General features: G+C 37.3%; 1 protein-coding gene across 28 annotated transcripts in view; it reads right to left on the reverse strand.

Annotated features, from left to right (window-relative positions):
• RBM26 (RNA binding motif protein 26) overlaps positions 1-14,001 on the reverse strand; it is a 95,871-nt gene that overhangs the window by 48,547 nt on the left and 33,323 nt on the right. For 15 of the 28 annotated variants that reach the window (XM_038007791.2, XM_038007789.2, XM_038007781.2 and 12 more), the window contains exons 4-9: positions 11,488-11,576; positions 10,591-10,808; positions 8,372-8,632; positions 6,311-6,550; positions 5,748-5,918; positions 5,280-5,435 (exon numbers count right to left, since the gene is read on the reverse strand). In XM_038007791.2, coding sequence (XP_037863719.2) covers positions 5,280-5,435; positions 5,748-5,918; positions 6,311-6,550; positions 8,372-8,632; positions 10,591-10,808; positions 11,488-11,576 — 1,135 coding nt within the window. The remainder of the gene's footprint in view (positions 1-5,279; positions 5,436-5,747; positions 5,919-6,310; positions 6,551-8,371; positions 8,633-10,590; positions 10,809-11,487; positions 11,577-14,001) is intronic. The other 13 variants (XM_073014429.1, XM_038007797.2, XM_073014426.1 and 10 more) reach the window with 3 other exon arrangements.

A 14,001-nucleotide genomic window follows, 5' to 3' on the forward strand; every position in this document is an offset into this window, starting at 1 on the left:
TCTGTGTGGTTTTACACACGAGGAATCTTGGAACATATGACCCACAGACGAAGGGGAATTACTGTATATTCAAATACAGTAATCTAAGGGTCTTCTAAAACTTATTTCAATATATTCATTTCACACCTAACTATGAAAAAGAATCAATTCTCATATGCCAAATTAAAATGTGATTCTGTAGGTCACTTCTTTGTAGATAAAACCCAAGTCACCATTCCCATCTACCATCACTACAAATATATATATATATATGCGCACAAATGAGAAAGAATCACTTTGAGGCTTTAAGTTCACAGTTTTGAAATCAAATGCACAATCTAAAAGGTTCGAAACTTAACACTAAACCAATAACCTTTGAGAAGTGATAGCTTAGAGTTATGATTTGAAGCGAGCTGCTTTTAAATATGGAATAGATTCATAAAATATGAACATAATGAAAGCATACTTGCTTTAAAAAGGAAAAGATTCAAGTCTAAAATACAGTGTAAAAGAGATGTAAAAGTCTGTTACTTTCAACATTTTATATTTACTTCATGGCATGTAATGAGCATAGCACATTTAATCTGTTATTCCCAAATGACTCCAAAGTTTAAAACATGCAAACCTTAATCCACAGAGAAAAATGGAACTTAAAAACTCCTTTTTTATAGATGGCAAAATTGATTGTCTAAAATCCTATTCTTACATATTTCTAAACACATAACTAACCAAAAGAACTGAAGATCTGTTTCAGCACAATCTCTGTCATGGCTACAGCTATGGTCTCCTTCAGGAGGAGAGCATACAGTCAATTCTAAATTTCAACTTCTTGGTTCTCTCTGGAAATCCTACAGGTATCTCAAAACTCAGTATGCAGAACATTCAAATTATCTTCATATTAAGTCTACCTTTCTTTTCTCTTAAACATTTCTATTAAAGAAACTACCATTTTCCCAATCATTCCAGTCAAGTCATATTTGATATATGACTACCCACATATGCCATACATACAGAGACTCAAATCAACGCTTGGGACCCTTGCTACTTTCCTCCATTTTGAACCTTTCCCAGGACACTGAAACCTCCCATCAACATTCAAACATTACAGCTCAAATTACTCCATTTTAAGCAAAAAGAAACGCTCGTAAAACCAGTTTTCCCTTTAGCAACAACATCTCTCTCCATACCCCCACAGCCCTTTCCTAATCAATGTCCACACTTACTAACTTTGCTTTCTTAACACCCACTCGCTAATCCTCTGAAAACTGGCAGTTGCTCCCATTACTGCACTTTACTTGCTCGTGCTAAAATCACTCATGTCCTCACTTGTTGCTTAAGCCTATGAATACATCCCAGTCCTCTTACTGGACCTCACAGGAGAATTTGTGGCTGTTGATCATCTTCTTTTCCATCTTAGATATTATATTCCCTGGGTTTTTAGGAATCCCCACTCCTTGCTTTTGTCTGCAGCTTTTGGGCTTCATTTCTAAGTTTTCTATAAAGTTCCCCTTTCTCTGTCCATTTACTTTGATGCTGATATTTGTCAAGCAGTTATACTTGGGTTTTCTCATCTCACTTTATGTAGCCTTCCTAAAATAACTTTCTTATCTACTGCCATGGCTTCATTTATCTTTTTCAGTGATTCTCAGTTGGGATGGGGAGAGGAAGATTTTAGAAACACACGAGAAAGGTTTTTAAAATTATGTTCAGACCTACAGATTTTGGTATGGCTCCTTCTATTTCCCTTTACCTCCCACTGGTACTAATGGGACAGAAGAAAAGATAAAGGACCAAAGTTCTACATATGCATGATTCCAAAATCTGTATATTCTAGCCAGCTGTCTCTCATGGGCCTCAGACTTCCATATCCTATTTCCCACTGGACTTTTCTACTCACATGCCCCAGAGGCACAAGAAGTTAAACACTTTCAAAACTAAATTTATCTCTCTGTCAAAGCTGTTCTTCTCAATAAATGAGAATTCCTGCCCAATTATCCAGGGCAGGAAACGGATGTCTAATTTCATCCTCTTATTACCCCTATTCTAAGCCTCCGAATTCAGTAAGTTACAAGTTCTGTCAATTCTTTCCACTAAATTTTTTTTCACTTCTATTATTACCCTAGTCCAGCTACTATCATCACTTCTATTCTAAAATTCTGTAAATGCTTTAATTAGCCTCTTACCTCCCTCCACATTCTTTACTTCTCTTCCAGTCACAAAATTCCTTCAGTTTCTTAAAAGTATCACAGGGTATATAGGCTGTATCTACTCTCTTCCTCTAACTCTGACTTATCCGACATCTCTAAAGCAGATAGGGTGGAAACATCCTGTATCTAGCTCCTGTGATGTTTCTCTGTCCAGTGGTACTTTCACAGGACCGGTTCTGCAAAAGGATTTTTGGTCTTATTCCTGCCTCCCAAGCCTGGTTCACCGGCCCTTTTAGAGAATCTGTGACCTATCCAACATCTTTTGTTTTTAACTTTAATATGTTCTGTACCTGAAGGTTCACTAGGAGAAGGAATAACGTGTTGTGCCTCCAGTAATTGAGATGGGTTTGTTCCATCTCATCTGTATTCTCTAATTCAGAATCCCTTTCACTGATATATATTTAAAAGAAGGGTATTAAAAACACAGAAATTCCTCTTGGTACATACTCAGCAAATGGTCTAATATTAAATAGTTTTATGTAATGTATTTTTCCCCAATAATCCTTTTAATGAATTGTTTTTCTGCCTATAATTGTCAGCATTGGTTTTGTTGACTAGAAATGGAAAACTACTTAACCCTTCCTCCTGCCTATATTCAATCATGAGATCACCTATCAAGTTTTCCACCTCCTTAGAACTCTGCAAAAAGTAACTGTCAGGGCCTCCAGGTAACTTTTACATTAGTAATTTCAATGCATCAAAGGGCCCAAATTTCCTTCCTTTTGCTGAATAATTCCCCTCAAGATTTAAAGCAGTAAGCATAAAAGTTTAGCTATCACATAATAATAAGTCTATGACAAATTCAAATTAAGGCCATCTACAGGCTATTAGGAATGTGTAATAATTATATAATTAACAATAAATAAGCTTTTTAGGTATCTGTCACAATCCAGGACAGTAAATTTAAAATCCAAACTGGGAATAGATGAGAACATATGGTGGGAGGATGGAGAGGACTAAAAACAGATAAGAAAATAGAAGTACTATAGGCAATCCTCAATTTAGATGGATTGCTAAATCAGTTGTTTGGTACATAAAATCAGTTATTAATGGAGAACCCAATCCTAAACTAGCTCACAAAAATGGTACATGATGTATCTAAAGAAGAGTACTAAAATAATCACTACATACAATGATTCTATGAGAAAAGGCATTCAAATTTCTAAGTAGGTATGCCAGACATTTATCTCTCAACAGGACCACTGCCTATAACTATAAGCATTAAGAGCTGCAATTACCATAGATCCAACTTGTACACGGTAAGATTTATATGCAAGGGGTTTGATCCCCTTCTTTCTCTTGATCACAACCAGAAACTGCCCTGGCATGTGAATGGATCTAATAAATATTGACCTGTAGTAGCATATATTTATAGCAATCCAAAGCAGCAAGGTAGAAAGAAATGACTTTACAGGGAATTCCCAATAAAAGGTTAACTGAGGTGGAAATTCCCACTAAAAGGTTCCCAGTAAAAGCAAGGAGTACTGGTATTAGGGAAACAAAACTACATGCTAAATAGTTATCCAAAGAAGAAAAGAGGGCTTCTATGAACTAGCCAGGTGGGAGACAGGTTCAGGACATGGGTAAGCATCACACAACAGTTAAATTCTTAAGTGGCCACTTTTCAATTACAAGCAATCCCCATATTCCTCACATAGAACAGAAACTGTTAAAAAAATCTTTTTTTCTGTTGTTGTTAATAGCTATTGAAATTCCTCCAAGAGAATTTAAGAGGAATGGGCATCCACATTAAATGCTGTCCTATGATCTCAAAGAGGATATAAATCTGAATTAAAACGTTCCTTACACCTTCATTACATTACAAAAAGTCCTTTAAACATTCAAGGAAGATGCTCAGAATCTGATCGCTTCCAATGAACAAAAGAAAAAAAAGTGTATGTAAGTAATCACACATTTACCAAACTCCATTAGGCACTGTTACTTACTTAAGATTTTTATTCACAACCGACGTAGCATGATTTTTAATTCTGACTAGGTAAGACAAGAAAAGACTGGAAAGAAAATGGGATTTAAAACTTAATTGAGGTGGTTAGGGAAAAAGACATATTTTTCATTAGCCCAAGAAATATTTTCCATTATGTCTGACAATCCATCATTTCCCCATATCAAATGTGATCTGTAGCAAATACTGTATTTTCCAAATTAATGTGAACTTTCTCCCTCTGAATGTTATTAGTTTACATTTACATCTCGAGTGTAGCACTTTTGCTGCCCTAGGTTGTGACTATGTCAACCCAAACTGTACCTTTTAGAAATTTTATCCAAAAGTCTGCCTCCTCTAAGAAAATTTTGAGTCATTTCCTAACACACAATATCCTTTGCTTAAAAATATACGCAAACTAATATTAAATTTTAACATGTGAAAAGTCAGTAAAAATAAATAACAAGCACAATTTTTACAGATGATTTTCCAAACTAGGAATAAACTTCTTAGGAATTAAAACGTTACTCTCAAGAGTTGAAATGAATCAATTAAGATTACAAATGATACAAATTACAAAAAAAAAAAAAGCCTACCCAAGAAAATGTGCTTCTTTAAGGAACTTCCTTTCCCTCTTGGACAGTGTAATAAGTGTATAATAAAGTGTCACCTCTACCACAAATACAGAATTACACAATATATTTTCTCTAATGGGGGAACGAAGGATACAGGGAACAAATAAAATCACCATCCCAGCCAGTCAGTGGCTCAAGCCTATAATCCCAGCACTTTGGGAGGCCAAGGCAGGCGGATCACTTGAGGTCAGGAGTTCAAGACCAGCCTGCCCAATATGGTGAAATCCCATCTCTACTAAAAATACAAAAACTACCCAGGCATGGTGGCATGCGTTTGTGATCCCAGTTACTCAGGAGGCTGAGGCAGAGGTTAGAGCGAGCTGAGATCATGCTACTGCACTCCCGTCTAGGCTACAGAGTGAGACTGTCTCCAAAAATAAAATAAAATAAAGTAAAATAAAATAAATCACCATTCCTTATCCAACCCCAATAAAGGCAAGACCAACTGTTCTTTATAAATGTTTTCCCACTGTTTATATTACGAAAATGACAGGAAGGAAAGATTAATTATAGTACCTCTGGGTGGCAAATCCATATCCCCTGATGTTAGTCCTATCAAGTTGGGCCTTTGTGCATGCACTCTGTGTCTATACATAGGTCTGGAAGTGTTTGTTATGCTTGGGGCTTCAGGATTGTAGCCATCTGTGTCATATGTATCTGGTAATACAAAAACTGTAATTAAAAAACAATTATAAAACTCCACTTGGTAATTTTTTAATATTAATAAGAGAAAAAGTAAACAATATAACATATTAACATATAACATGCTTTATATGTATCAAAAAGAAAATAACTTTATTTTTAAAAGTTATTAAAAAGAAACATTTAGAAAACATTCATAACTGAGGGCTTAACGTTCATTCACCATGCCTACATAATTTTAGTGAGAAAAGTAGTCCTCACAGAGCAATTCTCTCTAGACATTTTAAAATTCTTCATCTAAACTATATTACATTACGAATACAAAAAGGGCCAAAACTGTACCTGCAGTAAAAAGAGAGGGTGGAGCAGGGGGAGGCTGGTGATGAATGCCAGTTGTTACTACAGTAGGAACAGAACTGGTTGCAGAGTTTGGAGGAGCATCCATGCCAGATGGCTGCAAAGGAGGAAGTGGAGGTGGTGGTCCTGTCAAAACCAAAGAATAAGAAATATCATCTGAAAGCAAACAAATAAAACAAGTTATTGCACATCTGAACATAATCTTCTCATTTATCAAACTATAATATCTACAAACAACAAGCTCTTACAACTAATCAGATATCCTTTTAACACATTCCAAAGCAGGTTTGCCTTAAGCCATGAAGGCCTGCAGGCAGCTGGGTTTTACCAGTGATGTACTTAATTTACAAGGTCACTCCAAACCATAGTAACTGGCTTGGCACAGGCTACAAAATGGAGGTGTATTCCAAATGGAAGTATATTGCTATTAATTTCTATTAGGCAGTTTTGGGATTCCTTTAGATACTTTCAATTTAAGAATCTATTAAGTTTTAAAAATAGACTAAGAATGGCTAGATAAATACAGGCAAACAAACAGATTTACTTACCTGTAACAGGTGGGAGACTGGGTGGCAATGGACCTGGAGGTGGCACTGGGGGCCTGAGATTCACAGGTGGGGGTGTAAGAATTGGTGGAGGTGGGGGGAGTCCAGGAGGAGGTGGTCCTTCCACAACAGGAGGCTGTGCTGGGAAAGGCAGCATACCAGGAAGATTCACATCTTCCACAACCACTGGATCACTTCCATGATCGAAAGGACACATGTCTCCTCTCATACAAAAACCCTTTTCTATGGGGAAAGAAGAGTTAGAAACAAATGTCAAAAGCACTGGAAATATATATTTTCTCTAAGTTAGCGAAAGTAAAGTATTTAAAAATATGAATATTATTAATATAGGACAAAAGGATAATTAACCATTTCCCAAGAGCTACTTGCTCTTCTCCAGTAATATAAATATTTGTCAAGTGAGAGTATATTTAACATACTGACATAGTTACCACGTTTATCGTCTCCACATCTCATGCTGAAATGTGACAATCTGGCTGGGCATGGTGGCTAACACCTGTTAATCCCAGCACTTTGGGAGGTTGAGGCAGGTGGATTACCTGAGGTCAGGAGTTCGAGAACAGCCTGACCAACATGGTAAAACCCCGTCTCTACTACAAATACAAAAATTAGCTTGACGTGGTGGCAGGTGCCTGCAAGCCCAGCTACTAGGGAGGCTGGGACAGGAAAATCGCCAGGACCCGGGAGGTGGAGGTTGCAGTAAGCCGAGACTGCGCCACTGTACTCCAGCCTGGAGGACAGGGTGAGACTCCATCCCCCGCAAAAAAGAGAGAGAAATGTGACAAACAATGTTAGCGGTCGGCCTGGTGGGAGGTGTTAGAGTCATGGGGGTAGATCCTTCATGAATAGCTTGGTGATCTTCACAAGGTAACAAGTGAGTTTGCCCTCAATTAGTTCAGAGGAACTGGTTGTTTAAAAGAGCATGGCACCTCCCCCACCACCAACCCCACTCTTGCTCCCTCTTTGTTGCTCTCCCTTTGCCTTCTACCATGATTGCAAACTTCCTGAGGCCTTCACCAGATGCAGATGCTGGCACTACACTTTTTGTACAGTCTGCAGAACCATGAGTCAAAGAAACCTCTTTTCTTTATCAATTTCCCAGGCTCAGGCATTACTTCAGAGCAATGTTAAACAAACTAACACGTATACATACTAAACACACACACACACGCGAAAATAACCTAACAAGAGATATCAGACTTAAATGTAATTTTTGTCATATTTTTGTCTTTAGAAATGTCCTTCATTTAAATCTCTAGCTTAAAACTAAAAAGACTGCAATTATGGTTTTAATACTACTTACAAATCTTTTACAGTAAATCCTTAAAAGTCTTCAATTCTTTGTTTTTTTTGAGATGGAGTCTCACTCTGTCACCCAGGCTGGAGTGCAGTGGTGCGATCTTGGCTCACTGCAAGCTCCACCTCCCAGGTTCACGCCATTCTCCTGCCTCAGCCTCCTGAATAGGCGGGAAAAACAGGCTCCCGCCACCACGCCTGGCTAATTTGTTGTATTTTTAGTAGAGACAGGGTTGCCCACCATGTTAGCCAGGATGGTCTCGATCTCCTGACTTCATGATCCGCCTGCCTCAGCCTCCTAAAGTGCTGGGATTACAGGCGTGAGCCACTGCACCCAGCCAAAAGTCTTCAATTCTTTAATAAAATTCTTACAAAGATGACGTTTATATTTCTAGGTACATTTCTACTTGTAGTCCAATAATCACTCATTCAAAAGAAAGGACTTTTGTCAACAATGTTTCAGTAGCAGATTCCCTCATAATAACTCAGTAGATATTTACTCATTTGGTAAACTCCCAAAATTTATTAAGACTTACTTGCAAATAAATATTATCTTTAAATTGATACTCAAATAATTCGTGGCAACTTATAAATGTTTCAATCATATTGAGGAATTCAAAAAGTGATTAAGGCTAATTTCCCCCTTTGCAGAGGTAAGTCTTTGAATAACTGTGTACAACATAAACACAGAATTTAGGCAGCTGGAAATGTTAATTAAATACCTCATGAAACAGCCGAAAGACTTACCATCATAGTCTCTACACCGTTTCTTTGGCATGGGTGGTCTTACGTAAGAGTTATGGTCCACCTGGTCTTCATGAAATTCAGACCAACTTTCGGTAGTGTTGTTACCATGATGAGTAGGAGCAATTACTGTAATAGTGCTGCTCAAAGTAGGTACAGGGTAGTGGCCAGATGAAATACTAGGTACCGAAGAGACTGGAGTATAATTATTTTCTAATGGATCTGTTCTATCCAGGTCATATTTAGGTTTTACCAGATCCCTTTCTGCAACAAAAGATAAATGACATATAAAACTACACTGTATTAAAAAAAACAAGTCCCAGATCTAAGAAATAGTGATATTTTTATAAACATAGAAAAAAAAGTTTTAAATTTTGCATAATAATCCTTTTCTTTTAAAAAATATTTAATTAATACACAACGTTAAAAGGTAACTTATTTCTTTTCAATATAACCCAAACTACAAAACCAGGTAACGCTGCCGTATTTAATGTTTTTCCTTAGAGTTTTGTTTATAGAAAAAAGAAATTTTTTATTTTCTTCATCACAATCTTAGTATGCATAACTGCAGACCACAAAACACAACATGCAATAAAGTAGAGTTATTTTTCCTGTGGTGAACATTTTGTAGTCATCCATCTGAAGTTACTACAATGGCTGTTTATTAAGATAAGAACGGATGAGCCAAAAGGAGTTCATATTAAACATGCACAAAGAAACTAACTAGACTATACATATGGTCCTCAAGAAAAAGAAAAGAAATTAAAGAGATTAGTTAAGTGAAGCAACTAATTCCAAGAAGCCCAGTACACCTAGATCACAGCAGCGGAAAATTTCTAAGAAAGGAGTAACAGAATATAGGGCTTATACAAAGGCCATAAATAGTAATAAGAGTAGTAAAAAAAAGTTTGAGAAAAGATGTTTTACTGAAAAGTGTTTTAAGTGTTTTACTACAATATCTTACTTTCAATAGCATGTACTAGAAGAAAAATTATACATGCTGGGAATGACATGCTCTTGCAGAAATATGTATCTGAAATAAAACTTTTTAAACTTTTAAAAACAGTTTTGAAGTGTAAGTGATACATAATAAACTGAACATATTTAAATTGTGTAAGTTTTAATCAAAGTATACACCTCTGAAACCAATACCACAACTGAAATGATGTACATACTCATCACTTCCAAAAGAATCCTCATGCCCCTTTGTAATCTGTAATCTATCCCTCCTTTACTCCCATCTCAGGCAACGACTGGCTTTGCTCTCTGTCATCACAGATTAGTTAGCATTTTTAAAAACTTTACGCTGGGCACACTGGCTCAGGCCTATAATCCCAGCACTTTGGGAGGTTGAGGCAAGCGAACACCTGAGATCAGGAATTCAAGACCAGTCTGGCCAACACGGTGAAATCCCCAACATGACTCTTACTAAAAATACAAAAATTAGCCGAGCATGGTGGCACTCGCTTGTAATCTCAGCTATTCAGGAGGCTGAGGCATGATCATCGCTTAAACTCAGGAGGCAGAGGTTGCAGTGAGCTGAAACAGCGCCACTGCACTCCAGCCTGGGCGACACAGCGATACTCTGTCTCAAAAACAAAGACTGAGAAAAAAATATTTTGATATACATACATATTGTTTTCCTACTTCTTTCACTCAGCATAATTATATTGAGATTCATCCATTTTGTTGCATGTATCAAAAGTTCTTTTCTTTTCATCCATGTTATGGTATGGATATACCACAACATGTTTATACATTCACCTGTTGATGAGCATTTAGGCTGTTTCTACATCTGGCTCTTACAAATGAGTCTGCTATGAACTTTGTGAACAAGTATCTGTGCGGACATAAACTTTCATTTCTTCCAGGTAAACAGTAAGAAGTAGAATAGCAGACCCATATGTTAATTTTTACATACTGCCAAAATGTTTGCCAAAGAGTTCCAGCTTATCTACATTCTCACCAACACCGAACAGAATCAGTCTTTATCATTGTGGCTATCCTGTTGAATGTGTAGTGTTAACTGTGATTTTAATTGCACGGAATAAAACTTTTAAAGGAATTTTTAAAAAGCATTCTCTTGGACCACAGAATACATCATAATAGAAAAAAATGAAGAAAACGCTGACAAAATGTTAAGCAATTTTTAAAAACACTTAAACATGGAGTTTTTCACAATAAAAAGATAACCAAAATATACATATACATGTACTATTTACCCCTGCTTCGTGTTCTGCTTCTGCTTCTAGTCCTGCTTCTATCTCTGTCCCTTTCACGAAGCCTCTCTTTACTCCAACTTCGACTTCGACTTCTGCTGTAACTGCGACTTCGCCCTCGTCTTCTATTGTACCGGTCTCTGTATGAATCTCTTCGAGGAGGGTTTCGATCATAATCTCTTTTGCGAGAACGATCATCTTTTTTCCTCTCATCACGGCTTCTAAAGAAATATATGGTCACTTTTATACAAATAATTTTTAAGTGACACAGGAAAAAGCTAATTAAATGCAAAAGTTATATTTAATTCTTGTAACATAACTTTTTATCCTACCATCAGACACTTGAAAAAACTGAGCTTAATATTTAGTACTCTAAATCCCTTTTAAATGAAAAACAATCTTTTTAAAGCCTTAACCCTTAGCCTTATACACATTGGCAACTATACAATTGGGCATCTGTAGATAAAGGCATCTATACATATGACTTACAGTACATATAGAACATACTATCCCGTACATACAGTCACACACTTCCAGACATGTATCGCATGCATTGTATTCTAAGGGTTTTTGAAGCCTGAATGAGAAAAACAATTTAATCACACTAAAGGGAAACAGCAGGCAAAAAAAAAAGAGCCACACATTAAGATTCTACTGGAATCTGAAGTTAGGAATAAAAAGATTAGCAGCTAATATATGTCAGCACTGTTCTAAACTCACTCCCAAGATCTACAAATCTGACCTAGATTTTCGTGATAGAAACGGACCTAGTTATATTTTCCTAGACCAATAGAAGAGTAGATATTACTTGTCTCTGCATAAAAGATAATCCAAGTCTAAACATTCACATAAAAGATAACTTATGTCAAAACACTGAATATGGTTCAATGAACCGCTCACCTATTTTCCCTGTATCGGGAGCTTGACTGTGGAGGACTGTGATTTAGCCTTCTAGAAAACTTCTTCTCTCGCTCTTCCTCCTTAGTGATCTGATATACAAAAAAAAAAGGTGTACAAGTTTAGTAGTTATTCCACTGCTAAACAGCCTTAGATAGGGTCGGGTGTGGTGGCTCACGCCTGTAAGCCCAGCACTTTGGGAGGCTGAGGCGGGTGGATCGCGAGGTCAGGAGTTCGAGACCAGCCTGGCCAACATGGTGAAATCCCGTCTCTACTGAAAATACAAAGATTAGCTGGGCGCGGTAGCGGGTGCCTGTAATCCCAGTTACTCTGGAGGTTGAGGCAGGAGAATCACTTGAACCCAGCAGGCAGAGGCTGCAGAGAGCTGAGATCGTGCCATTGCACGCTCCAGCCTGGGCGACAGAGTGAGACTCTGTCTCAGGAAAAAAAAAAAAAAAAAAAAAGCCTTAGGTAGACACATTACTACTTTAAGACTTTATTAACATTAACATTTAATTAATATTAAAATTAGTTTATATAATGTAGAAGCAAAATCATCATCTCCTAAAAGTATCCAAACAAAGTAAATTCCTCTACTAAGTATCATCATTTAACTGTAATGAAATGATTACATTGGTGAGAAAACATTTTAAGCAAGTATGCTCATTTTAACATAATTAATGGAAATCCAATTTTATTCCTCTTTCAAAAGTCTAACACATATTCGTGTTTTGGTTTCATGGATTTGGTCTGGTACCAAACACATCAAAGAAAATAGGAGAATATATTAGAACTCACCAAGTCATAAATACAGATACACACACATATACACATATATATACACATTTATATATATACTTATATATAAATATAAAAATATAAATATATATTTACATATACTTACATATTTATATATACATTTATATATATATGGGAAAACAATGTATAAGATGGAGTTTTCCAGTTTCTCATAGCAGCATGACAGCTATATATTCCTGTTTCCTACAAGGTGCTTCCATTCACATCATATACCTACTAGAAAGCAACCCTGGAAAATATTCTCAGTGCTACCTTCTCCAGATTATATTGTTGAGAACAATGGTCCTCAACAATAGGAGCGACAGGAATCACCATTTTTCTAGACAATTAGAAAAAAAGGACTCAGAGGTTAAACAAATTCAGGAAATATTGTGCAAGTGGCTTCCATAAATAAAACAGGGCTCAAGGTTTTGCGTTACTGAGAACCATAAGATATTCTTATGCAGGTAGTCTACGCACAGGGTACACATGTCCCAGATTATGCCAGCTGTTCCAGCATCCCTTTGATAAGACCTTCTGTCAAAATGTGCCACTTTAGGCTGGGCTAAGTGACTCATACCTGTAATCCCAGCACTTTTAAAGGCCAAGGTGGGTGGATCACTTGAGGTCAGCAGTTTAAGACCAGCCTGGCCAACATGCTGAAATCCCACCTCTACTAAAAATACAAAAATTAGCTGGGCATGGTGGCACGTACCTGTAATCCCTGGAAGGGATTACAGGAAGGATACTCGGGAGGCTGAGGGAGGAGAACTGCTTGAACCCAGGAAGCAAGAGGTTGCAGTGAGCTGCTATGGGGCCACGACACTCCAGCCTGGGCAACAGAGTAAGACTCCGTCTCAAAAAAAAAAAAAAAAAAAAGTGTGCCACTTTAGATGAGAAATCAGATGGAAATCCTATTAACAGATCAAACTAGGAGAAATAATCTTTAAAGCATTCTTTCAACAGTTTGCCTTTTTAAACTCAAGTACTTTTGTACTCTTTCCACCTATTCCAGCTCTCCTCCCAGACCAGACAAAAAACTGGGTACTAACACAACCCTTCTGATACACTCTTTCCCTTCTATTTACTCAATGCACTTTTGCAAGTAATCTAACAGATCACCATATTCCACAGTACATGCCCATCTTAGTATAGCCACAGCATTTTAAACGTAGATTGCCGTCTGGCATTTTGACAATTCTGAAAGATCAGGGATAAGTATCTCCCACAATTGATTGAAAAAACAGGAAGTATTACTTCAATAGATAGTAAGACTAAAGCTTTGCTACTAACTCGATTTGGGGGAAGACTACTTCTCAAACCAAGGGACTGTGATATACTCAAGATTTTTTGAGAATTAAAACATATATATATATATATATTTTTTAGATGGAGTTTCTCTCTTGTCACACAAGCTGGGGTACAATGGCGTGGTCTCAGTTCACTACAACCTCTGCCTCCCAGGTTCAAGCTATTCTCCTGTCTCAGCTTCCCGAGTAACTGGGATTACAGGCGACTGCCACCAAGCCCGGCTAATTTTTGTATCTTTAGTAGCGACGGGGTTTCACCATGTTGGCCAAGCTGGTCTCGAACTCCTGACCTAAGGTGATCCACCCGCCTCAGCCTCCCAAAGTGCTGGGATTACAGGCGTGAGCCACCACACCCGGCCAAAGTATAATTTTTAACAGCAAAAATCTGAAACCAACCCAAAGTTCCACC

The sequence above is a fragment of the Chlorocebus sabaeus genome, chromosome 3 (assembly GCF_047675955.1).
Source record: "Chlorocebus sabaeus isolate Y175 chromosome 3, mChlSab1.0.hap1, whole genome shotgun sequence".
Classification (NCBI taxonomy): Eukaryota; Metazoa; Chordata; class Mammalia; order Primates; family Cercopithecidae; genus Chlorocebus; species Chlorocebus sabaeus.